This window comes from Leptosomus discolor, chromosome 1, assembly GCF_034619465.1.
Source record: "Leptosomus discolor isolate bLepDis1 chromosome 1, bLepDis1.hap2, whole genome shotgun sequence".
NCBI lineage: Eukaryota > Metazoa > Chordata > Aves > Leptosomiformes > Leptosomidae > Leptosomus > Leptosomus discolor.
The window spans coordinates 203,663,621-203,684,700 of NC_141391.1; the positions used below are offsets into that span (position 1 = coordinate 203,663,621).

The following is a 21,080-nucleotide window of genomic DNA, read 5'->3' on the forward strand; positions in this document are numbered from 1 at the left end:
AGCTTTTCCTTCCACTTCTCAGCACCTCTTGTAGTCCCTCATAATTTGAGGTAATGCAGTTTTTTAATTTATGCATCAGTCTGATCTGTATTAAAATTGATGCATAAACTTCATCCCTGTCTCCTCCTGCCACAGTAGGCTCCGATCTCCAGTTTTCATTTCACATTTAATTACAAAGCACTAAATGAAAATTAGGTCAAAGGTGAGTAAAGTAGTATTTAACAGGAAAAAAAAAGACCTAAATCCAAATGTACTGTTCATAGAAAACTCTGTATAATGTAGTCAGTGCCTATTTGTTCAGCCCAAAGACCTTCTTGGTGCCTATCAGTTTAATTCTGTACATGCCCACAGCCTGACTGCTTCCGTGCCTACCTCTTCTCTTCAGCCCATCAGCATCCACAGACAACATCCCTCTGCTCACATCCAGAGAGCATTTCTAGGCCATGCTTCATGCACACTAATGGGATTAAGCTCTTCGCAAAATGCAGCTGCAATGTTTTTCCATGCGGAGAGTGAGAGCAGAAAACTGCCCACGCATTCAAAGCGCAGCACCGCAGAAAGGGGCCCTGCGGACACTCCCAGCCTGTGCCCTCCAGCACAGCTCCCTGCCCAGCTGGCTACGGGCGAGCCTAGGCTGCCTGCCAGCCTACCCAGGGCTGTGCACTGTGGAGAGAACTGAGGATGGATTGGGTCTGAAAGAGAGCAGAAGAAACCTGCGTCTCCTCTGTGCTATAAGGCTTGTGGGGCACTGCTATCTAGGAGGGTGCCTGCTGCTCCAGTGACTCTGCATTTCATATAAATCAGTCCACAGAGGTCTTGGGAAGCACAGTGCCCTGCACACAGTGCAAATATTGTGTAAACCCACTTTTTTTTAAAAAAGTAAATTTTTTCAGAGATTATTTCTGTTTGAGACATCAAGAAGAAAAATCCCCAGCTCCGCAAATGAGCTCACAAACGCACTGCTTCATCACTTCTACAACTATTCACCAAAACTGCCGATTTTAATCCTGCTCAAGTCAATGAACTGTTAACTCCTAAATTTAAGCACCTGGGTTTTGCTGATTATGGGTTTGGGCTAATATTCTAAATTCAACTCTTCTCCCTTCATTGTTACCTTAAAAAGCAAAAAAATACAAACCTAAATATAAGTTTCCATGAGGATTTCCCTGGTTTCAGAGGTGTTCTCCTATAAAATTCTATTTCCGTCTCTGCCCAGAAGCACAAGCCATGGCTCAGTCCAGCAGCAGTTTGCATGCACCAGCACTGAGTGAGCAGAAATGATCCTGCATCTGTATGCCGGGTTTTCTCACCTACAGCTAGGATGACTTAGCAGAACAGCCCTGCATCCTTATGCAGTACCACAGCTTCAGCCACAGTTACAAATACCCTTGCTGACTGCCTGAAATGGTCTTAATTTGTTTCCTAGTCAAACTATCATCTGTAATGAATTGTTATGAAAATGGACAATGCTTGGGGCTCTGTCCTGATCCCTAATAATGTAAACATTCACTCCTCAGGAACAGCAGGAGCAAGGTCTTTGCCTGATAAACCTCAGAGTTCTCCTCTAGAATGGTGCAAGGGAAAAAAAAAATCACATTTATTTAAACTTATAGTGAGACAAATTTTGTAACCTTGTGATTTTCTTTGCCAGAAAACTGTCTGTTCAGTACAGCTTGCCCTCCATACCGTTCTTTCTGAGAGCATAAATAAATTATTCTTTTTTTTCTCTCTTTAAAGAAACAGTATACAAGATCCTAAGCATACTAAAGTCAGTGGCAGCTCAAAGTGCTCACTGGAGAAGCCCTGCATGTTAAAGGATCAAGCCTAAGTAGAAAGTGTCTGAGCGTGTTAACAGAACCCCAGAGAAAAGACAGTTCAAGGCTGAAGTTCATGTGAGGAGACTGGTTGATGTCATAGCTGTGAAACCGCAATTCCTCTAACTGATCGGTTGTAGCAAAATGCTGAGTGTCTGGCCCTCTACTGCCTTTTAAAACGTGTTGATTTATGTTGTTTTGCTTCAGGTATTCTCCTGCAAAACCAGCATGAATATTACAGAAACTAGGCAATCACTAAATATATATAATCTTTCATGTTATCTACACAGTGAAAACAAAATTTCTCAGCAATCAGTGTTTCCAGGGGGTTCCAGGTTTTTTCATTATTTCCTGGGTGGGTAGCTAGAAATCAGATGAAGAGAAATATAACCTTCAGCTTGCTAGAATGAACATGAAGACCTGGATCATTAGAACTTCATCTTCTGTCTTTTCAAGTTGTACAACTGTCATTTCATCTTCAGACATAACTGTGGCAGGGTGGTTGAACTTTGCATGTTCTGCTACCTCAGTGGTGTAGCAGGTGTCGTCAACATTGCATTTTTAGTTAGACACACAACTGTACATCTCTCCTCCGTATTTGAATACATACTGTGTATTGTGAAATATACACAAAAATCAATCAGTTTGGCTTCAGGTCTCTTATCCCTCCCCCATAAAAACCTCAGTCACGCCCACAGACACTGCGCTTGCTGTTGTTACTGCTTTAGGGCAGAGGCTCCGGTTTGAATCAGTCCTCACCACGTCAGGTGGTAAAGACAGAACTAGAAATGGTCTCAGGTCCAAGGGACTCATTATTTATTGTTTTACTCCAGAGCAGTCAAACCTGATTAAATTAGAAATGTTATTCTAGACAAATGGCAGTAAAATCTTCACATTATGTCATAACATCGCAAATTCTCCGTTGGACAAACACTGATGAAGAAACTATTTAGAAGTACTTCTGAATCCTAAAATATATTTATTGGAAATACTTCACTCCTGTAAAAGCCAGATGCATTCATTATGATGAACTCTACTTGCCCAAGCTGAGCCTTAGGGCACTGTAATGAAGTGGAGGAAATTTGGCTTGGGAGGCAAAGAAAATACTTTGTGCTTACTTGACTTAAAAGAAAATGAAACCCAGCTGTTTGGATGTTTGGGAACCTTGATGTGTGGGCAAAGAACAGGTGATCCAGTCTAATATTCATGTCAGCTCCCTTCTTGCACTGCATCCCACACTCCACAGCCATCGCTTATCCGGCTGTAGAGGGTTATTTCAGTTGCACATTAATTGTGTGATGGACACATTCTGTATAGCTCAGAGGTTATTAATACAAAGTTTATTGGCTCAGGTGCAGCACTGCACAAACAAGGTTAAACAGCTTTCGGTGTTGATTCAGATCTGGAATTGGTTTAGTCACTTTTATATGATCTGGAACATGAAGAATAAGTTCTACCAACACAAGCCAGCTCCACTCACTGTATGTCTGGATCACAGTACAAAACCAGGAAAACACAGAAGTGCAACACTGGCACCTTTAACTTCAGGGAGCCATGTTAGGTTCAGCAAGCGCCTGCTCAGGAAGGCGTTTCTTGACCCAAGCTAGTGCTAGACAGATGCACTCAAATATCCATGCGCAACACTTACTTGCCATCCAGCTCATGAAAAAATGCAGAGCAGATCTACCTGAGTGGCTCTTTGTGGAGGGAGCCTCAGGACTCAGCCAAAGCTGGTAAACTGTGCTGGATCGGCAGTGACTACACAGATCTAGTCAGGCATCTCTGTGCCACAGGGCGTCCTGTGGCCTTTGTCCACCTCTATAACAGCACTTTCATGTTATCTCAGCTTCACATTAGTCTGAACAATGAAGCAATTGAACTTCTGTCACTCTTTGGAGAAGATGCAAAAACCTCAGTACTGGTTATGCAATGCATGCCAAGAAATAAAAATTTACATGCTGTGATACAAAGCCATACTCATAATCTGAAATTCACCTCTCCCAAAAATTAAAGCAAGAAGTCTCACAGCAGGTCTGGAAACCTAGTAATCTAACTCCCAGCAGAAATACACACATTAACTTCCAAAGATAAGACCTAATGGGGAGATACAGTTCTTAAGAAGGTATGAAGAAAAACTGACTTGCTGTGACTCAGTACAAAACCTGACAAACATTTGAAGGTTAGATGCTGAGGTGTGAATCTTGCTGACCCAGGTCCTGCAGTCATATAAACACCTCTTGGCAGTTGGTGTTCAGAAAGGAGGTGCTATGCCATGGACTGAACTTCAGTAGACAGACCATCAAGCAGTATTTCAACAGAATATTGGGGGGTTTATATATATATATATACACATGGACAGACAAAAAGATGTAAATATCAAATTACATATAGTCTAGTGTGATGGTTTATCAGAAGAATCTGTCATCTCCTGTAAATGGAATCTTGCACTGGATTTAACCTTGTCCTATATACTGCATAGATAAAGCAATTCCTCTTATTTTTCATACATGTTATGTCAGTTATTTATATAGACTGCATAGCACATAGTTTTTAAAGAGAGACTTCTACAGAAGCCTTTGGATAAACTGCAAGGCACAAATACTAGGCTTGCTTCATTCACTGAATATGCTTTAAAATGATGTGTCAGGACTTTTTATTCACTTCTATGCAAAATAATCTACCTCTCCATGATTCCTTGTGATTGGGACACTATTTAACAGGACTATTGATGGATATTCTTTATCAATGAGAACTAAATTCTTGAGCCCACTAAAATCTACTTAGATGATCTTAACCAATTATGCACCAATTAACTCTGGAGTCCCAGCTAGGTATCCAAGGTAAAAGAATGCTACAAGACCACAGAGGAAACACTGAGATCTTGCAGAATGGCATAGGATGGGAAGTTCATGGCAAGCACAAGAGCCTGCCAATTAATACCTGAATAGCAGTAACAGCTATAAATTTGTTCTAGCACATTCCCATCAAATCTGCTGTTATCTCAAACCCTTCAAGCCCCATGCTGGGTGCCAAAAAGGACTGTCGTGGTTTAACCTTAGCCAGCAACTACGCACCACACAGCTGCTTGCTCACTCCTCCCTGGTGGGCTGAGGGAGAGAATCGGAAGGGTAAAAGTGAGAGAACTCGTGGGTTGAGATAAAGACAGTTCAATAGGTAAAGCAAAAGCTGCACACACAAGCAAAGCAAAACAAGGAATTCATTCACCACTTCCCATGGGCAGGCAGGTGTTCAGCCATCTCCAGGAAAGCAGGGCTCCATCACGTGTAACGGTTACTTAAGAAGACAAAAGCCATCACTCTGAACGTGTCCCCCCCCTTCCTTCTTCTTCCCCCAGCTTTATATGCTCAGCATGACGTCATATGGTGTGGATTATCCCTTCGGTCATTTGGGGTTGGCTGTCCTGGCCCTGCCCCCTCCCAACTCCTTGTGCACCCCCAGCCCACTCGCTGGTGGGATGGTGTGAGGAGCAGAAAAGTCTTTGGCTCTGGGTAAGCACTGCTCAGCAACAGCTGAAACACCCCTGTGTTATCAACACGGTTTCCAGCACAAATCCAAACCATGGCCCCATACTGGCTACTATGGACGAAATTAACTCTACCCCAGCCAAAACCAGCACAGACATTTAGGATACTTAGCCTTGAAAAAAAAAGGCTATAGGCTCCAGTCTGTTTTCCTTATAGCACCGCAGTGAAAAACTGTATGCACTGAGATGGAGAGTGGCAGATGTCTGATAAACTCCAGCAATACCAACCTGGCTGTCAGGCACCGAGGGACTTGTTGCCAATCACTATAAGCTTAAACACTGCTATACCTAAAGCACAAAGAAGTAGAGCTAAAATTCTGTTCTTCAACCAGCATATTTGAACAGAAAAATAACAGTATTAAGAGATAATGTTTATATTTTATCTGTCAATATGCCTTGGAATTATCACCAAGATAAAGGGGATTGGTTCAGGCTCAGAATTATTGACCAAAAGAACCAGAAACTCTTTAGGGGGAAAAATTCACCCTCTGTGCATAACCATGGCATGTGCAGAAATTTCAGTCACATGGATCTTCTATGCATCTGTGATGGGACTCTCACAGCTAGATGAAATAAATAAAAAATTTTGCAGTAGTGATCGAAGAACAGATGTAATGTAATATCCATCTCAATTTGGCTGTCCTTGTATACCTCCTAGGACATCAGCCTGAGAACACATTTGCAGGATAGCTTTCCTCCAAATACAGCAGCAGACTACATTATAGACTTTATATACAAAAAATGCTGACTGGACACTTCTGCTACGCAGAATATCATTTATTATCAGAAATCCCTGGGGGCCAAGACATGGCCCCAGATTGATATGAAATTATTAAACCCACCATTAGAGCTTCGTTTATTAAAAATATCTAAAATTAGTACCTCTAAAAATCTCTCATATACCAAAGAAAAATGTCAGAAGATAATTATTGAAGAACTCTGACTCTATCAGTAGGCTAAATGGTGTCAGAAACAATTTAGCTGAGCATGCATTTAAATTGCAGAACATGATTTCTTGGTGTGGTTCCATCCGAAGACAGAAGTTAAGCCCCACATATAATATAAATCCTGGTTTCAATAAGCCAGATAAACAGTCCAAAGTCAGTTTCACAGATAACAGATGACAAATACAGCACAGGAATTGCGTGTTTGAGGTTCCCAGAATTATTTCTTTTTCGCCATTGTAGCTATACTCCCACCATCTACTGCTGCAAGAGTTGTATTTGATTTTTTCTAAACTTAAAATACGTTCTCTTCACCTACAAGCTGTGATGTAATATAGTTCTGTTCAGCGTAACACCATTTTCTATTAATACTCTGAATTGTCCTAACTACAATATTTCATTATAGATACAGCTTTAGATATGTTCATATGAACTAAATTAAACCATTATTCAAGTTCTGGCATGTCTTAAGATACAAGAAAGAGCCAGAAGGAGGAGGAGGAAGATGCTGACAAAAATTCTGCCTGAGAAAATCATCATTAACTATTCTGTTGAAGGCTTGAAGATATATCAGCAGAATTCTATAGTGAAAAAGATCATTTAAAAAAAACAACACAACAAACCAAGCCCTGTAGTACTCACCTAATTTTTCTAATTTCTTGCAACAGTTGAGATAAAAGACCGATCTGATCAAATTAATTTATTTTTTCTTTTTACTAATCTGTCTTATATTAAAGTAGACTTTCCAAACCAAAGTTAAAATTTGTCCTTTGAGGCAGAGAAATTTCCCCATGAAAAATGCACAGATAAAGGACGTGGTAAGGGGGGAAATTCTGATGTAAAAGACATCACAGAAGAAAGTTTGGGGATATTTGTATATAAAGATAATTTCAAATTATCCCATAATCATGTTGTCACATTGATGGGACACTCTACGAAAGGAATCCTCAGAAGGAATTAAGGAGGAGTCAAGTCCAGACAACTTCAGAAAAATAATTTCATATTTAAGGAGGATGTGGAAAAAGGTGGGGCAACTTTCTAGACCAGCATGTAAGTAGCACTTTAAGATGTTTTGCCAATAGAAGAGGGCAGACTGAATTGGTTACACAGCAACAAACAAGTCAAAGAGGTAAGAAGGGGAAGAGCTACAGATAGCCTTGAGAAACAAAATGGAAATTTCAACTTTTTTTTTCTGTGATGGAGAAGCAATGGTAAGAAGACAGCTTTGTGTCGATGGGACTGAACAAGAGTAAGTGGAAAATCTAAGACAAAGAGAAGAGTTAGTCGCAAATTCATGGTGGATAATAGCAATAATAGCAATTACCGTTGCTGCTCCCAAGTTTTGTTGCAAAAGAGCACACAGATGAGCTGGCAGAGGGAAGCATACAGGAAACTCCTGATACACGTATTCTCCTAATGTTTCCAACTGCTTCATTGACTTTTTCCTGCTCCATGGGAACCCCTTTCCCTCCTGAGAAAACTAATGAAAGTAGTTTCATATACCTTGATTATTGTTAGTAGCTGTCAGTGTTTACCTTTTTTTTAAAAAAAAAAAAAACAGTAAGTACATAGTTTAATACTAAGTAGTCACAATTAAACAAAAGACCTGGTACTTCTCTCACATGAAATGGCATAAAGCAAGAGCACGCTGAAGTCAGCAGGGGCACGCAAGCATAATCAAAAGGAGAATATGGCTCACAGTGCAATTATGGATCAACTAGGACCAATGTAGAATCAGGTCCAAAATATCTGGATCCCATTCCTGATCTTATTCTTCACAATTTTCTTGGATATCCCTATTTCTATGATAATCTGACTCGTGAATACCATCTTTTCTGAATCACCTTAATAAACAGTTATTACTTATATAATTTTGGGTGTGGATTTATGTATCATCAAATGTCAATCTAATTGTTAATTCACCAATGGTTTTACAGAAGAGGCTAGTTAAGCAACTTTTTTTAATGCAGTACTTGGTCAGTAGCACGGTCAATATTTAATTTTATTATTTTTCCAGACATCTAATTAGTAGAGAGCAAGAAGACCATCTCCCCACCATAAAACAGCCATGATTGTGGAAAAAAACATTTACTACTTGCTCCAAAAGCAGCAATGTTTCCCATTGTCACAGAACAATTCAAAAGATAGATAAATATGATTCAAAACCATCAAGTATTTACACAGATTAGAATTACAATGAGTATAAAAGAAAGCTTTTGGAAGACATATGTATCTTTACGTGTCATTTCAGATCAACACTTACTTAAAGAGAGCGAGGAAGTACTGTTCTATAGAAAAGTACCTTACTCTTCCACTGCAGAAACTGGTTCTGAACAGTGGAGACAGAAACGGAAATTGTGGTGCTCTGGAGAGCCAGGGAGTCCTTTCCCTACAGCAACCCCAGCACCTTGGTAAGAAGAGGCCTGTCTGGAGCAGCGTTCGGTCATCACCCTCCACACGGACACTGCAGCTCCTTTTTGAGTGCTCACATCGCCTTCCTCCTTTCTGCAAGTTCTCCACCTGGTTACTCAGTCTCTTTCCCTGAGCACATGTGCTCATTTCCTCTCTCCTCCTCATCCTGCATATCCCAGGGCCCTCACCCTGCTCAATAGGGACAGGGAACTGCTGGAGAGAGTCCAGTGCAGGGCTACAAAGATGATGAGGGGGACTGGGGCATCTCTCTTATGAGGAAAGGCTGAGAGACCTGGGACTGTTTAGCCTGGAGAAGAGAGGACTGAGAAGGGACCTCATCCATGCTTATAAATAGCTAAAGGGCAGGTGTCAAGAAGATGGGGCCAGGTGCTTTTCAGTGGTGCCCAGTGACAGAACAAGGGGCAACGAGCACAAACTGGAGCACAGGAAGTTCCACCTGAACACGAGGGAAAACTTCTTTACTCTGAGGGTGACAGAGCACTGGCACAGGCTGCCCAGGGAGGCTGTGGAGTCTCCTTCCCTGGAGGTACTCAGAACCCACCTGGATGTGATCCTGTGCAACCTGCTGTAGGTGAACCTGCTTTAGCAGGGGGGTTGGACTAGGTGATCTCCAGAGGTCCCTTCCAAGCCCTGCCAGCCTGTGGTCTGTGACCCAAGCTTGGATATTGCGTAACCAGCAGCCGCCGCAGCCGTCCCCTCCCGGCACGGGGGCGGTGGCAGGCACGCCGCGTCCGGTGTCCGTGTCACCCCCGGGGGACCCGGCCTCTGACCCGCCTCATTCCCACAGGCTCCGTCCCGCCCACAGAGGGCCCTTCGCCCCACACGGTCACACCCGCGGGGCGGCCGCCCCTCGCAGCCAGCCTTGCCCTCGCTTCAGCCGGTGTCGACCACCCGTGCAGCTGCCGGCACCTTCCCCCGAGGCAGCTCCCACCGCCCCGCCGCCGGCTGACACAGCCCGGCACCGCACGGGGCCCCCCACGGCCCGAGGAAGCGGGAAGGCGGGCGTGAAGCCGGCGCTCCCACACAGCCGCCGTGCTCCCGGCAGAGCAGCCGGCCCCTCGGGGCACGCCCGCCCAGGGCCAGCCCCCGCAGGGGCTCAGCCCGCCGCCCGCCCGTTCCCGTAACAGCCGCGCACACGCCCGCACCCGACGGCCGCAGAGAATCGAAACCGTTCCCTCCCCACGCATACGCATGCGCACGCCGCCCCCATCCCCCTCCAGCTGCCCCCTCCCCGCCCGCCGCCGCCCGCTCTGCCGAGCACGCCGCTGCCCTGCTGGCCAATAGCGAGAGAGCGCGCACCGGCCGCGCAGTGATGTCACCGAGCCGGCCCCGCCCCTCCTGCCCTCCGCCCAGAATCCAACGAAAGAGAACGTGCAGCACGGCGCTCTTCCCCGCCTCCCGTGACGTTACAGCCACCGCCTCCCTTCCCCTGTACCGACTAGGCGGCGGGCCCAATCCGAACCTGCCTGGCGCCCTGGCCCCGCCCCGCCCGCGCGGTGACCTCACGGCCCCTCCTCCGGCGGCTGAGACGTGCAGCCAACCAGCGGTGCAGGAAGCCGCGCGAGGTGCCCGCCCACCCCCCCCCGGCCGTAATCCCCTTGTCGCCGCCCCATCCCCGTCCCCCCTTTCTCCTCGCTCCCCCCGCACCGAGCGCCTGGCGGCGGCGGCGGCGGCGGCGCAGCCCAGTCCTGTCCGTGCTGGCGGCGGCGCCTCCTCGGGCTCGGCGACATGGAGTGCGCTGCGGCGGGGGCCGAGTTCAACATCCTACTCGCCACCGACTCCTACAAGGTGGGCGCGGGCGCGGCGGGAGGGAGGGAGAGAGGGAGGGGGTCACCTCTGCGGCCACCCTGGCGCCGCCGCACCGGACCCGCCGGGCCTGGCGCAGGGGCGCTCCGTGCGCGGGGCGCCGAGCCAGGCCGTCCCCGCCGCCACCGGCTCCTTTCCCCTGGCCGGGGCTGGGAGCCCCCCCACGAGGCGTGAGAGAGGGTGCCCGGCCTCGGGGCGGCGCGGGGGGGGGGGTGGGGGGGGTGAGCGGCGGCGGAGGCCTGGCTGGGGGCTGCCCCCCACAGCCCGGTGCCGTGGAGGGGGCGGCCGAGCCCGCTTCCCCGCGGGGTGCAGGGGGCCTCGCTGCCGGGGGAAAGGGGGCGCCGGCGGCGGCCGGACGAGAAAAGAAAGTGAAAGCGGGCGGGGTGGGTCCCGCCGGCCTGCAGGCGCGGAGGGCGGCCGTGGCGGGCGGGCTGGGGGTGGGGGCCGCCTGCCGAGCATCCTCCGGTTCGCGGCGGCCGCCGGGCTGCCCGCTCGCCCTGCCTCTCTCCCGCGGTGGGGACGGGCGCTGGCACACATGTTGCCTCGGTAGGAGGGTGGAAAGCGAACGGAGCAGTTGTTGGGGTGTTTTTTTTATTCTTTCTTCCGTGTCTCATTTCTCCCGCTTTGCTGAACTCGGGCGGCGAAGCCGTGCCGGCGGCTGGCTGCGCGCAGCTTTCGGTCTGGTTGTGATGTAGAGGAACCGGCTGGCTCAAAATACCTATTTTTGTAGCCCTCGGCTTGGTTTCTGGTCGTTGCGGTGTCAGATTTGCTAGGCGAGGTGTTCATTCGGAGTAGGGAATCGCGCTTCACGGTCCTCCCTTCCTTCCGTGAGACGGGAAATAGCGTTCCTGGCTGGCGATGGCCCAGTGCAGTCGCGCTGTCCGCGCTCCGAGCCGCTCGTTTCCGACCCACAAGCTCTTGACGTGCCTCCCAACGTGAGTGTGCCCAGGCCCAAGTCCCGCTTCTGCGCAGCGTTGTGCTGAGGTGAGCGTACAGCTTCGAGACACCGGGCAGAGCCGGGGTATGACTTTCCGACTCTGGTCGTGCGAATGTGCCCTGTGTCTTCTAGACTGAAAACCTCACTTTTTTTCCTTCAGGAGCAGCGTTGCAATGTCGAAGAGATTGATGCCCTAAACAAAACTACAGTAACAGTCGTGATTATTGTTATAAAACATTTATTATGTTACGGCTCTTTAAAGATTTGCCCGCTCGGGTGGGGTTGGGGAGGGGGGTACTTCTAGCTAGAAGAGTTGAGGAAAGCAAATACAACGTTATGGCCAGGTCTTGTTACTGGCAAACTACCGAAGTACAAGCCTCAGTATGTGCTCTGATGGCTGACTTGGGCTGCTGTACCTTTCCCGGCTCCTTGGTGATATTCTTGTTATAACATGTTACATCAAGATGCTTTTTGTAAAGAAATTCTTAACGTTTATTGTTGCTGTTTGTGGGAAGGTGTGTTGGAAGACTGGAAGATGGTGATAAATCTTAGCGCAGCTCAGTCAGAGCATCCCAACGCAGCTATTGAGGGCTCACAGCACTGCTTTCATTAAGAGCTTAATCTAGCTACGGTGCTCTTTCAGATCTATGTTTAAGTGTTCATTATCAAGCTTATTCAAATATGGAAGATCCACTTTTTTTCCGTGTCTAAGACTAATCACATTAAATACTCTAGGCCTGCATGATATCAATTTTAAGTCTAATTTGCACACTACTTTTCCTAAACTCACTGGATCTGCTCTAGGATTTGTGGTAGTGAGGAGTATTGGAGTGACACATGACTGGTTTGCTTCTGTTTTGTTTGCTGTTTCATAGGAAAGGTGATTTGGTAACATTCCAGGAGTGGTAGAAGTCTTAAAGAGGTCAAGTAAGGGCCTGAGGTGTTTTTCCAGTTTAAAATTGAATTTGGATGAAGTTTTCTGTGGCTGCTAGGAGCATTTTGTATTCTATTAAAAACAGTTGGAATTGTCTGCTTTGCTTTGTTAGGACTATTCAATTTGTCTTTCTTCCTGTGTGCTTTTTTCCAAATCTTAGGAACTCCAGCGTCTTAGAAGCAGCTACTTGTTTAAGCATTGTTCAATCTCGTTAGGTAATACAAGCAAAGGTCTCTTATCTTCTCCCTGGGTGATACTGTCATTTCCTAATCAATGAAACATGCTTACTAGAGCATTTTCAGTAACAATTGCACTAAAATAGCTGCTAGTTTGCAACTTCAAGCTTTCTGCAGGAGTTAGCAAACACTCTTACTAACAATTAAAACAAAAACAAGAATTGATCTCGTGTGTTGAGGGTTTTTTTAGATATTTCTGCTGTAACCACAATTGTAGCATCTGTTCGTGTGCAGTGCTGTCCGTATATAACGTTCAGACTGGGAAAAAACATGCATCAGTTCAGAAGCTTACTTGGGGATCCTACTGCAGCAGATGCCGAGCCATACAAACTGATGTTGGTGACAAAAGTCATGTGGATGCAAACAGCTCAGGGAAAAAAACCAAACCCATGCAGACCATCCTAAACAATAGAACCTTAGCTTAGCAGCTGTCCGTGAGTAAAATTTCTGGTATCTCAGGGTCGTGTCTGTCACAACTGATTGAGTGTTAGCTCCAGCGTTCCAGTTCTTTGTTGCTACAGTTGGAGGTTTGGGGTGGAGAGAAAATGGTCACTGGTTTAGTGCCTATAAAAATTCAGAAACAAAGTAATTTGGTAGGCAAAGGTTTGCCTGTTGACAGTTAATCCAGCCTCTCCTCACTCTAAACTATTTTCCTGTCTCTGTGTGCGTCATAGGACACTTCCTCTCAAGTCATAGAAGATTATCAAATACTCGGTTTCAAAATCTTAAATGCCATTTTTTAAAAACAACTGAATATCCTGCTAATTTCTAGCATACTCAGTATTTCTAGATGGGAGTAGTTCCCAATGGGTAATCTTCAGAGACTTGCTACACACTGGACCCAGTACTGAGCTTCCCATTATCAACTAGGCCTCACTGAATTGTACAAGTGCTCCAGGATTTTGAGGTTGGGCTTTAAATTGTGCAGTCTATCTTGAACCTCATAACAAGATAAATGTTTTTGCATCAGTTAGTTTTTTTTTTCTTCCTGTGTACTTTGTTGGATATTCTTAAGCGTCTCCAAATCCCCCACAGTGTAATTCCCCCTGTGTGCTGGGTGTGGTGTGCCATCCCCTCAGAGTCTGGGTGTGGGCGCATGGTGTGGTTGTGGGCATCTGGCTGATAAATAACAGCGGTCTTTTTGGTTCTTTGGGCTGTAAGACTTGCCAGAGATTCATCAATGCGGTGTTATCTGGGGCACCTCTGTATGTGAATGTCCAGTAAAGCAATGACACTTTTAATGATAAAGTTTTCTGCTAGTGACTCAGTATTACTGAAAACGGGAAGCATTTGAAGGCAGAATCCTTGTTGCTAGAAAGCTGCAAGCGAGGGGATATCAGCAGGCTCCTTGAAGCTCCTGGTTCATGCTGCATGATGTCTTACTCTTGTGTCTATACCAAGCAGTCCCGGCAGTCTTCCCCCTCTGTGACTGTGCGGGTTCTGTTCACTCATTGCACTGGCCAAGCGAAAGGGTCCGTGCCCTGCAGTTCCTCAGTCATCTGATGTTGACACATCACCTCTCAGTTTTATTTGATTCCCAGTGCTCTTTTTATTCCATGTTTGTTTATCTCTGCACAGGCAAGAAATCTTCCAGGGTATATGAAGTCTGAAACTGTACTGGAAGGATCAGCTTAGCAGAGCTGTGTTGTTCGGTCGGAAGATAGCAGTGACTGGTTTGTACCAGGCCTAGGTTGGATGGACCATGAGCTGCAAGTGGGGAACGAGGGCTGAACCTTGTTCGCTGAAGTAATAAGAGCTTATCTTGCTTTTACCGATGAAATGTATTACTATTGCTTGGAATGTTTCATAATTAAGCTGATAGCTATAATCTGCCACGCAATTACCCCGTAGGAGGAGCTGACTTGCTACTTAGACTGTAAATGTTTCAGAATACAGTTCTTTCTGGATGCTTCAGGGAAGCCTGAAAGATGTGGTTTATCTCTGTATGCCTTACGTGTTGAATTTTAAGTATTTTGTCACTTTGAGTGACTTCTTTTACTCTGCATGGATGTAGGAGAGCACTTACTTTTGAAGCATTTCACGTGAGCGTGTGTTTATTCCAGGCTCTGACAGCCTGCGTATTCTTTATTTAGAAGTCCAGAGGTATGCAAGGAAGAGACCTGGGTGTTCTATCTTATTGGTTTTGACTAGTGCTTAAAGACCACAAAATATTCTTTTCAGCAGCCCGTATATGTGTATATATATATATATTTATTTTTTTTATTAAAATGTTGTGGTGGGGGTGCAAACGTGTTCTCTTACCTCCTGTAGTTCTGTCAGTGGAAAAGCATTGGAAACTTCTGGCTCAGCACTCCTTGTAAGAAGCAGTCTTTGCTCTATCTAGGTTTGTTGTCTTCCAAGTTTTGATTTGCAGTCACACGGTCCTGTTACAAACCCCGAGTCATCGTTGCTCTAAAGGAACACTGAAACTGTACAGAATTCAGCCAATTTTTAAATTCATGGAAAGTAACCCCTTCCAGAATCATTGCAACTTCCATTGTTGAAAAGGTAAATGTTGTTTCTTTTTTCATTAAGGAACAGGAAACTTGTAGCAGTACGTGAAGTGGTACAGCTGACTGTTCATGAATATGTAAACAGTAAACATAAGGCATTTTGTCAGCTTTTTTTATGGTAATCTTGGATGCAAAACCCACAGAAATTTTTAGTGGTAAAGAAATAGGCTGTAAAGTGTTACCTTTTTTTTAAAAAACCCCGTATTTTCTCTGAGCAATTTAGACTCCATTCAGTTCTAGTGCTTACACTTGACCTTGTTTTTTAGATGAGCATGGACATGGTTGCTTACAGCATCTCTGCCGATAATATGCAGCTTCCACAGGAATTCAGTTGCTCGCGAGTGCTCTCCTTAGTTTTGTTAGGACTGACTGATCTCTTAGCTTTTTTTTTTCCTCACCTCTGGTCCTCTTATTTTTCCATACACATATAAGAGATGATGGATGATCTAGAATACATAGGCGATAAAAGTGGTACAAGATCAACCTGATCATAACCCGCATTAGCTTATCCCTCTTATCTTGTAAGAGCAGATCTCTCCCAATATTCTTGCTTTGGTTCTTAAAGATTATATTAATCTGCATTTGCTTCACTTAGCATTTTTTAATAGGAGTCTGGAGTCTCTCTAAGGCTACTTTCCCATGGTATTTTGAAGCTTATGTATAGCCACAATAGTAAGTTTTTACTTGACTCTTAGATTTTTTTTTTTTACTCACTTCAAGTGTCTTGAACTTTACCTGCTATTGTTGGCTACCCTTTTTGTTGAATTATTAAAGATTGATTCTTTTGACATTTCATCTTTTGTTCAAATAAGCTTATCACTTAACCATGCTGACTTTTGGTTTGGTTTTCACTTCCGCTTTTGTTTGTGGTGTGCATTCCACTTGTGATTGCTTTGACAGCTACAGAAGCATCCTTGTTGAGCATAACTGCTAATCACAGTTGTGTTTTTTGTGTTTTGTGGGTTGTTTTTTTTCCTGAAGGGGGTCAGCACTATATTATAACTGTTGTTATGTCTCACCCCAGTGAGGTTTATCTGATAAAGCATTCCCTTCGTTCCCAAGTACTGGTTCATCTCCTTGTTGTTGTTAACAATGTTGTTCTCCGTATAGGTTATTGGCAGCCTTTGCTTTTAACAGCTCCATTGGCTAAACCTCATAAAGGTTTAGGCAATCTTTCAAATCACAGTCTCTTTCCACAATGTTTTCAAATAATGTGTAAAACCGTAACTAATGGGAATCTTAGAAGCGCTTCACACAAGTCTCCCCAGTGTAAATGCCAGAAACACCCGTGCAGTAAAATCATCTAACTTGGTAAGTTGTATATGGGGGTGAGGATCCCCCAAATACATCTCTTTCAGCATGAACAAGCCATTCTGACGCTGCGCCCCACAACCGTGGCTCTCACTTTTACTTGTCACCTGAATTAGGCTGTGGTCAATTTTCACCTACCCTGGGAAGGATATAGCTCCCTTCGGCTCACGAGCAAGGTTTGCAGTACAGCGACCAACCCGTACCTTGGGCCGTGGCCACCTGCTGCAGACCTGAAGTGCCCTCGCTGAGTGGCCCAGCTTCTAGCTTCCAGGACCATGCTGCTTCTGGCTTATCTTCCACCTGTCCCTCTGATTCTTCATGTTAGTGGCTTTATGGTGCCATGGGTTCAGTAGCTGGGTTGTTCTGTACCCATTTTGCACTAAAGATTTTTCAAAATATCTCCAGGAAGTTCAAATAGTGTCTTAGTTGAACTGGTATCATCACTTGTAGAGTTATGGTACAGGCAAGATCTTGCTGGCTAGATATCTGGGGTTTTGAAGCATCTTTCTGATGGCTCATGTTCGTACCCATCTGACCCAGGTAAGCACCAGAAATAAACCATCAATGGAGAATTTGGCCATGCCTGACTTTTTGTGTCAGAGCTGGTTTTCTTGCGTTTTCAAATGGTTGGCTTTATGTAGACTTAAATAACCTTTTAAAGTCATTTCATTGCAATCTCTTGTCCAACAAAGCTTGTAGATTATAAGATTATTTGGCTTTTATGCCAAAGGTTTTCTTATCTAGCCTATAAAAATGCAGCCTTTACTGCAGTCAGCCCTGGTTTTGTGATGAATACCTGTTAATTCCTTTTTCTTAAAACTTAACTCTTAATGTTTGGGGTGGGTTTTTTTGATGGCTGATCTAAATACAATTTGTGCTTTGTGTTTTCTCAAATGACTGACTTGATTTAGTTAAGTAGATGTAGTCCTTGGGGAGGTATTTTTTGTTCAGAATATACTTTTATTTGGATTAAATTTAATAAGGAGCAGTCACAACTGGAGTAAGAGTGCTTCATTTCAGTCATGATATATAACCTTGTTGTAGGTGGTTGTTCCAATGCTGTTTGTCATGCGTTTTGTAGACAAAACCTAAACCACAGCTTTGAACTAAGTATCAAAAGGCCTTTGAAGATATTTTGGGGTTTTGTTTTCTTGTAAGGGTCTCCTAATCCCAGTAGGGGCTTTTGTTTGGGAGTTTTTGTTGTTGTGGTTGTTTTCTGTAGAGATGGGGTTTCCCAATGACTTTACTTACCAAGAGCCTGTCTGTACAGGTCCTGCTTCTGTCATCCCCTCACTGAAAGCATAGATTTATCAATAATGTCTTGTTCTGTAAATCGCACAAAATTTCAAATATTGTACAGCATCACTGGTTGTTCTTCCCACTCTTCTTTAGAATACAGGAAGATGTAAAACTTCATCTGACAACAAGGAAAGTTCAGGCATTTTTTTGAAACATAGTTTTCATTGTCCAAGTGCCTTGTAATGTTGTGTTGGGGTTTTTTTGTTTTGTTGGTTGGTTGGTTTGTTTTCAGTGGCATTCTTTGTGTCTTCTGTGAACTGTTCCCACTCCCTGGAGCTTGATCCTTTTTCAGACTGTTTTTTACCACCAGGCATTTCGCTATACACCAAACCTCCTGACCATCCCTCTCGTGGATGGGTATTATTTCCCCATGTCGTAGTAGTCCAGAAATGCCAGAGCTGCTGTGATGTTTTGTGGGCAGATGCCTCTGCTAGGTATGGTGCCCTGACTGAGAGCTTGGAAGCAAAAGAGATAGCCAGAGAAGTGAACAGGGGATGTAGGTCTTGTGCGTCACTTCTCACATACCTATACAGCATGCCTGGAGTGAGCAGTGCTTGGAAATGGGGTACTTTAAAATTGTGATTGTATCTTTAAATACTGAGTAGTCTGTGAGAAGCATTGCGGATGCCCAAAGGGTGTTTCAGCTTTATAGATAAAACCAATAGTGTTGCAGAACGTCAAAAGAAGTACAAGTTATTTAAAATTACAGATGGGAAGTTTGCTTAGATGTAAGTATCTTAATTGCCAGGGATGTGTATTTTTCACTGTTTAAATAGATTCTAACGTGTGAAGAACATAATTGAATCTTACACATGTAGCTGTTGTAAAATTAGTTCATTATGTCTTTCAAGTACTTGAAGCAATTTAATTGATAAAATTACATTTCTATCATACACAAAATTTTTATTTAGGTTTGAATCTGTAGAAATAACTATTTTCTAGACACTGGCTGGTATGTATTTCTGGGTTAAGATATGATCTAGTGTCACAAAAATTAGCTAAATCTGTGATTTAGTGTTTGAGGAACTTGAGTGGTTTTGTGCGGTTTTGGTTTGTTTTGTTTTTTTACATTGAAACTGCCAGCACGGTAGCCTGGAGAAGCTCTTTCCCCAGGTATGCTATATATAAAGGGTAAATCTGGCTGTTAGCATTCCAGCCTGATTTCAGCCCCCAAGTTCTGATTTGCAGCCAGAGCACCATGTTTGTGATCATGCTTCAAAGTGGAGCTAGAATGGAAGGTCCCTAAAAACCGCTGTATTTAAATGCAATAGGAAAAGGTGGCACCAACTCAATGTGTGCACTGTACACCTTAAGCTAATTTGGGCACGTAACCCATTTGACAGAGAAAAGCATTTAGTTGGAGGAGATGTCTTTGAACTGCAAAAGTCAAGTATTTATTTTTTAAAGATCATAGCTGAACATCACACAAATTTTCATTATAATGTAGGTGTTGGGTTCAGCAACCTGCCCATAGTAAGTTGTACAATTAAACTTTTTAAAGAAACCTGAGTAGGCAGTCTCACACAGATGTAGTTTTCTTTGTTTTGCTTGAACTGTTGTGGTGAGAAAAACAGCGTTACATTGGTTTGCTCTGGAGCTTGTCACAAGGAATTCGGATACTGAATTGGGGAGTTGTTCCTGGGACTTGTGCTATGTACACTTGAAGCTGGTGGGCTCTGTGTTGTGCATTTACTCTGAAATCATGAAGCTGTAGCATGCCAGTAGGATAAAGAATGAAAATAAAGTTTAACAGAGTTCCCAGGTGATACAATCAAATCATAAAGGAGCACCAACTTAAAGTCCAATCCCAGTCATAAAAAAGAGCAACGTTTTTTGTCCAGTTGTTGTAACTTCCTTAAGTGGCAACAATGGCAAAAGCAAGGCGTTTCTGCTCTCTGTGCCTTGCAGTGAATGAACCTTGTAATGATTTGTCACATGCTCTTTTTCTTAGAGTCCATTTAATACCATGTTGTTGTAAGGGTGGGGTGTGTGTGTGTGCTCATACTCCTATTAGTTAGAAAGACGTGTCAAACGGACCATATTTTTGACTACTCCACAGTAAGGGGTGGAGGAGAGGGGGAAGCTTAGGGGGTGTGGGGTTTTTGTTAGTTTGCCTTTAAACATGATGATATCCTGAAGAGAGTCTTCTGTGACCTGGTAGTGTGATTTACTTTTTTGGAAGTTCTGCATAGAACTAGGAAAGGACATGTTGTTATCTGTGGAGTGAGACCTTTACTAACAGCTAGAACTAAATCTAAAAGCCAGGTTTTGTCTTTGGGTCCAACATTGCTACTTTTAAGCATTCTGCTTTTGAGTGGCTGTGGAATTGGAATAGAATAGGTTTGTGCTCCATTAAATGCCTGCGTTGCAGTGCTTTGTTTGAAGCAAAGGCAGAAAACTTGCAATGACAAGCTTGGGTTTTATTTGATTGGCCTTGAAAACTTCATACAAGTAAAGACAATGGAAAGATCTGGAAATTGACCTTTTCATTATTTGAACGTTTCCTTGCAGCGCGGGAAGCACAACCGTAACAGCGTTGTGCTGGTATAGGAGAACTGAAAAATTCAGTTGAGCAGTCTAGTTCATTGTCCAAACTGGGTGAAATACCAAATATAAATGGCATTTGAGAGGAAAAAAGCCATTGTTTTTAAAATCTTTTAATGTACAGGCTTAGCAAATATTTTAATGTACAGGTAAGGGAAACTTTAAAATATTTTATTCTGAAAGTGTCAAGAGGTACATTTAAAAAAACAGGACAATAGGGATGAAGTAGTAAAACTATCCCTTTTCCAATTTCTTGGGATATTAGAATCAAAAATTGTTAAGGTGATTTGGAGTGAGAACTAACAGGAAGAAACTTATAATGAACTCATGCTCTAACCTATAAATGTGGGGTTTTGAGACAAATTCAGACATGACTTTCACACCTTTTTGAGTTTTGTTCTGATGTATGATGGTGCTTTACTCAGCCATAGGAACAGTTTTCCCTTATGGAATGTATGGACTTGTTTACAGATTTTTCTTTTCATTGTGGTTTAAGAAAACTTTTGATATATTCACCTTTGGGAGTGTCTTAAGCGGATTTATGTATCCTGTGATTTAAACATTGATAGTATGAAATTTATGTCATTATATATTCTTTGTGTTTAATATGGAATTACAGATTTTGCATGGAGTTTGCTTTTTACACATTAGGAGAGAAAATTTTGCAGGTTAAAATTGTTTAGAATGTACCTGTTTCAAATGATACATTACTCAAAGTAAGTTTCTGGGTAGATTTACTATCAGTAGCTAAAAAAAGCTGTTACA

The 21,080-nt window shown here is 43.8% G+C and overlaps 1 protein-coding gene across 3 annotated transcripts in view; it reads left to right on the plus strand.

The window, feature by feature from the left end:
• The first annotated feature begins 10,449 nt into the window (after window positions 1-10,449).
• Window positions 10,450-21,080, plus strand: part of NAMPT (nicotinamide phosphoribosyltransferase) — a 30,562-nt gene continuing 19,931 nt past the window's right edge. For all 3 annotated transcript variants that reach the window (XM_086474169.1, XM_086474160.1, XM_086474177.1), the window contains exon 1: window positions 10,450-10,523. In XM_086474169.1, coding sequence (XP_086330295.1) covers window positions 10,464-10,523 — 60 coding nt within the window. In that variant the 5' untranslated portion in view covers window positions 10,450-10,463. The remainder of the gene's footprint in view (window positions 10,524-21,080) is intronic.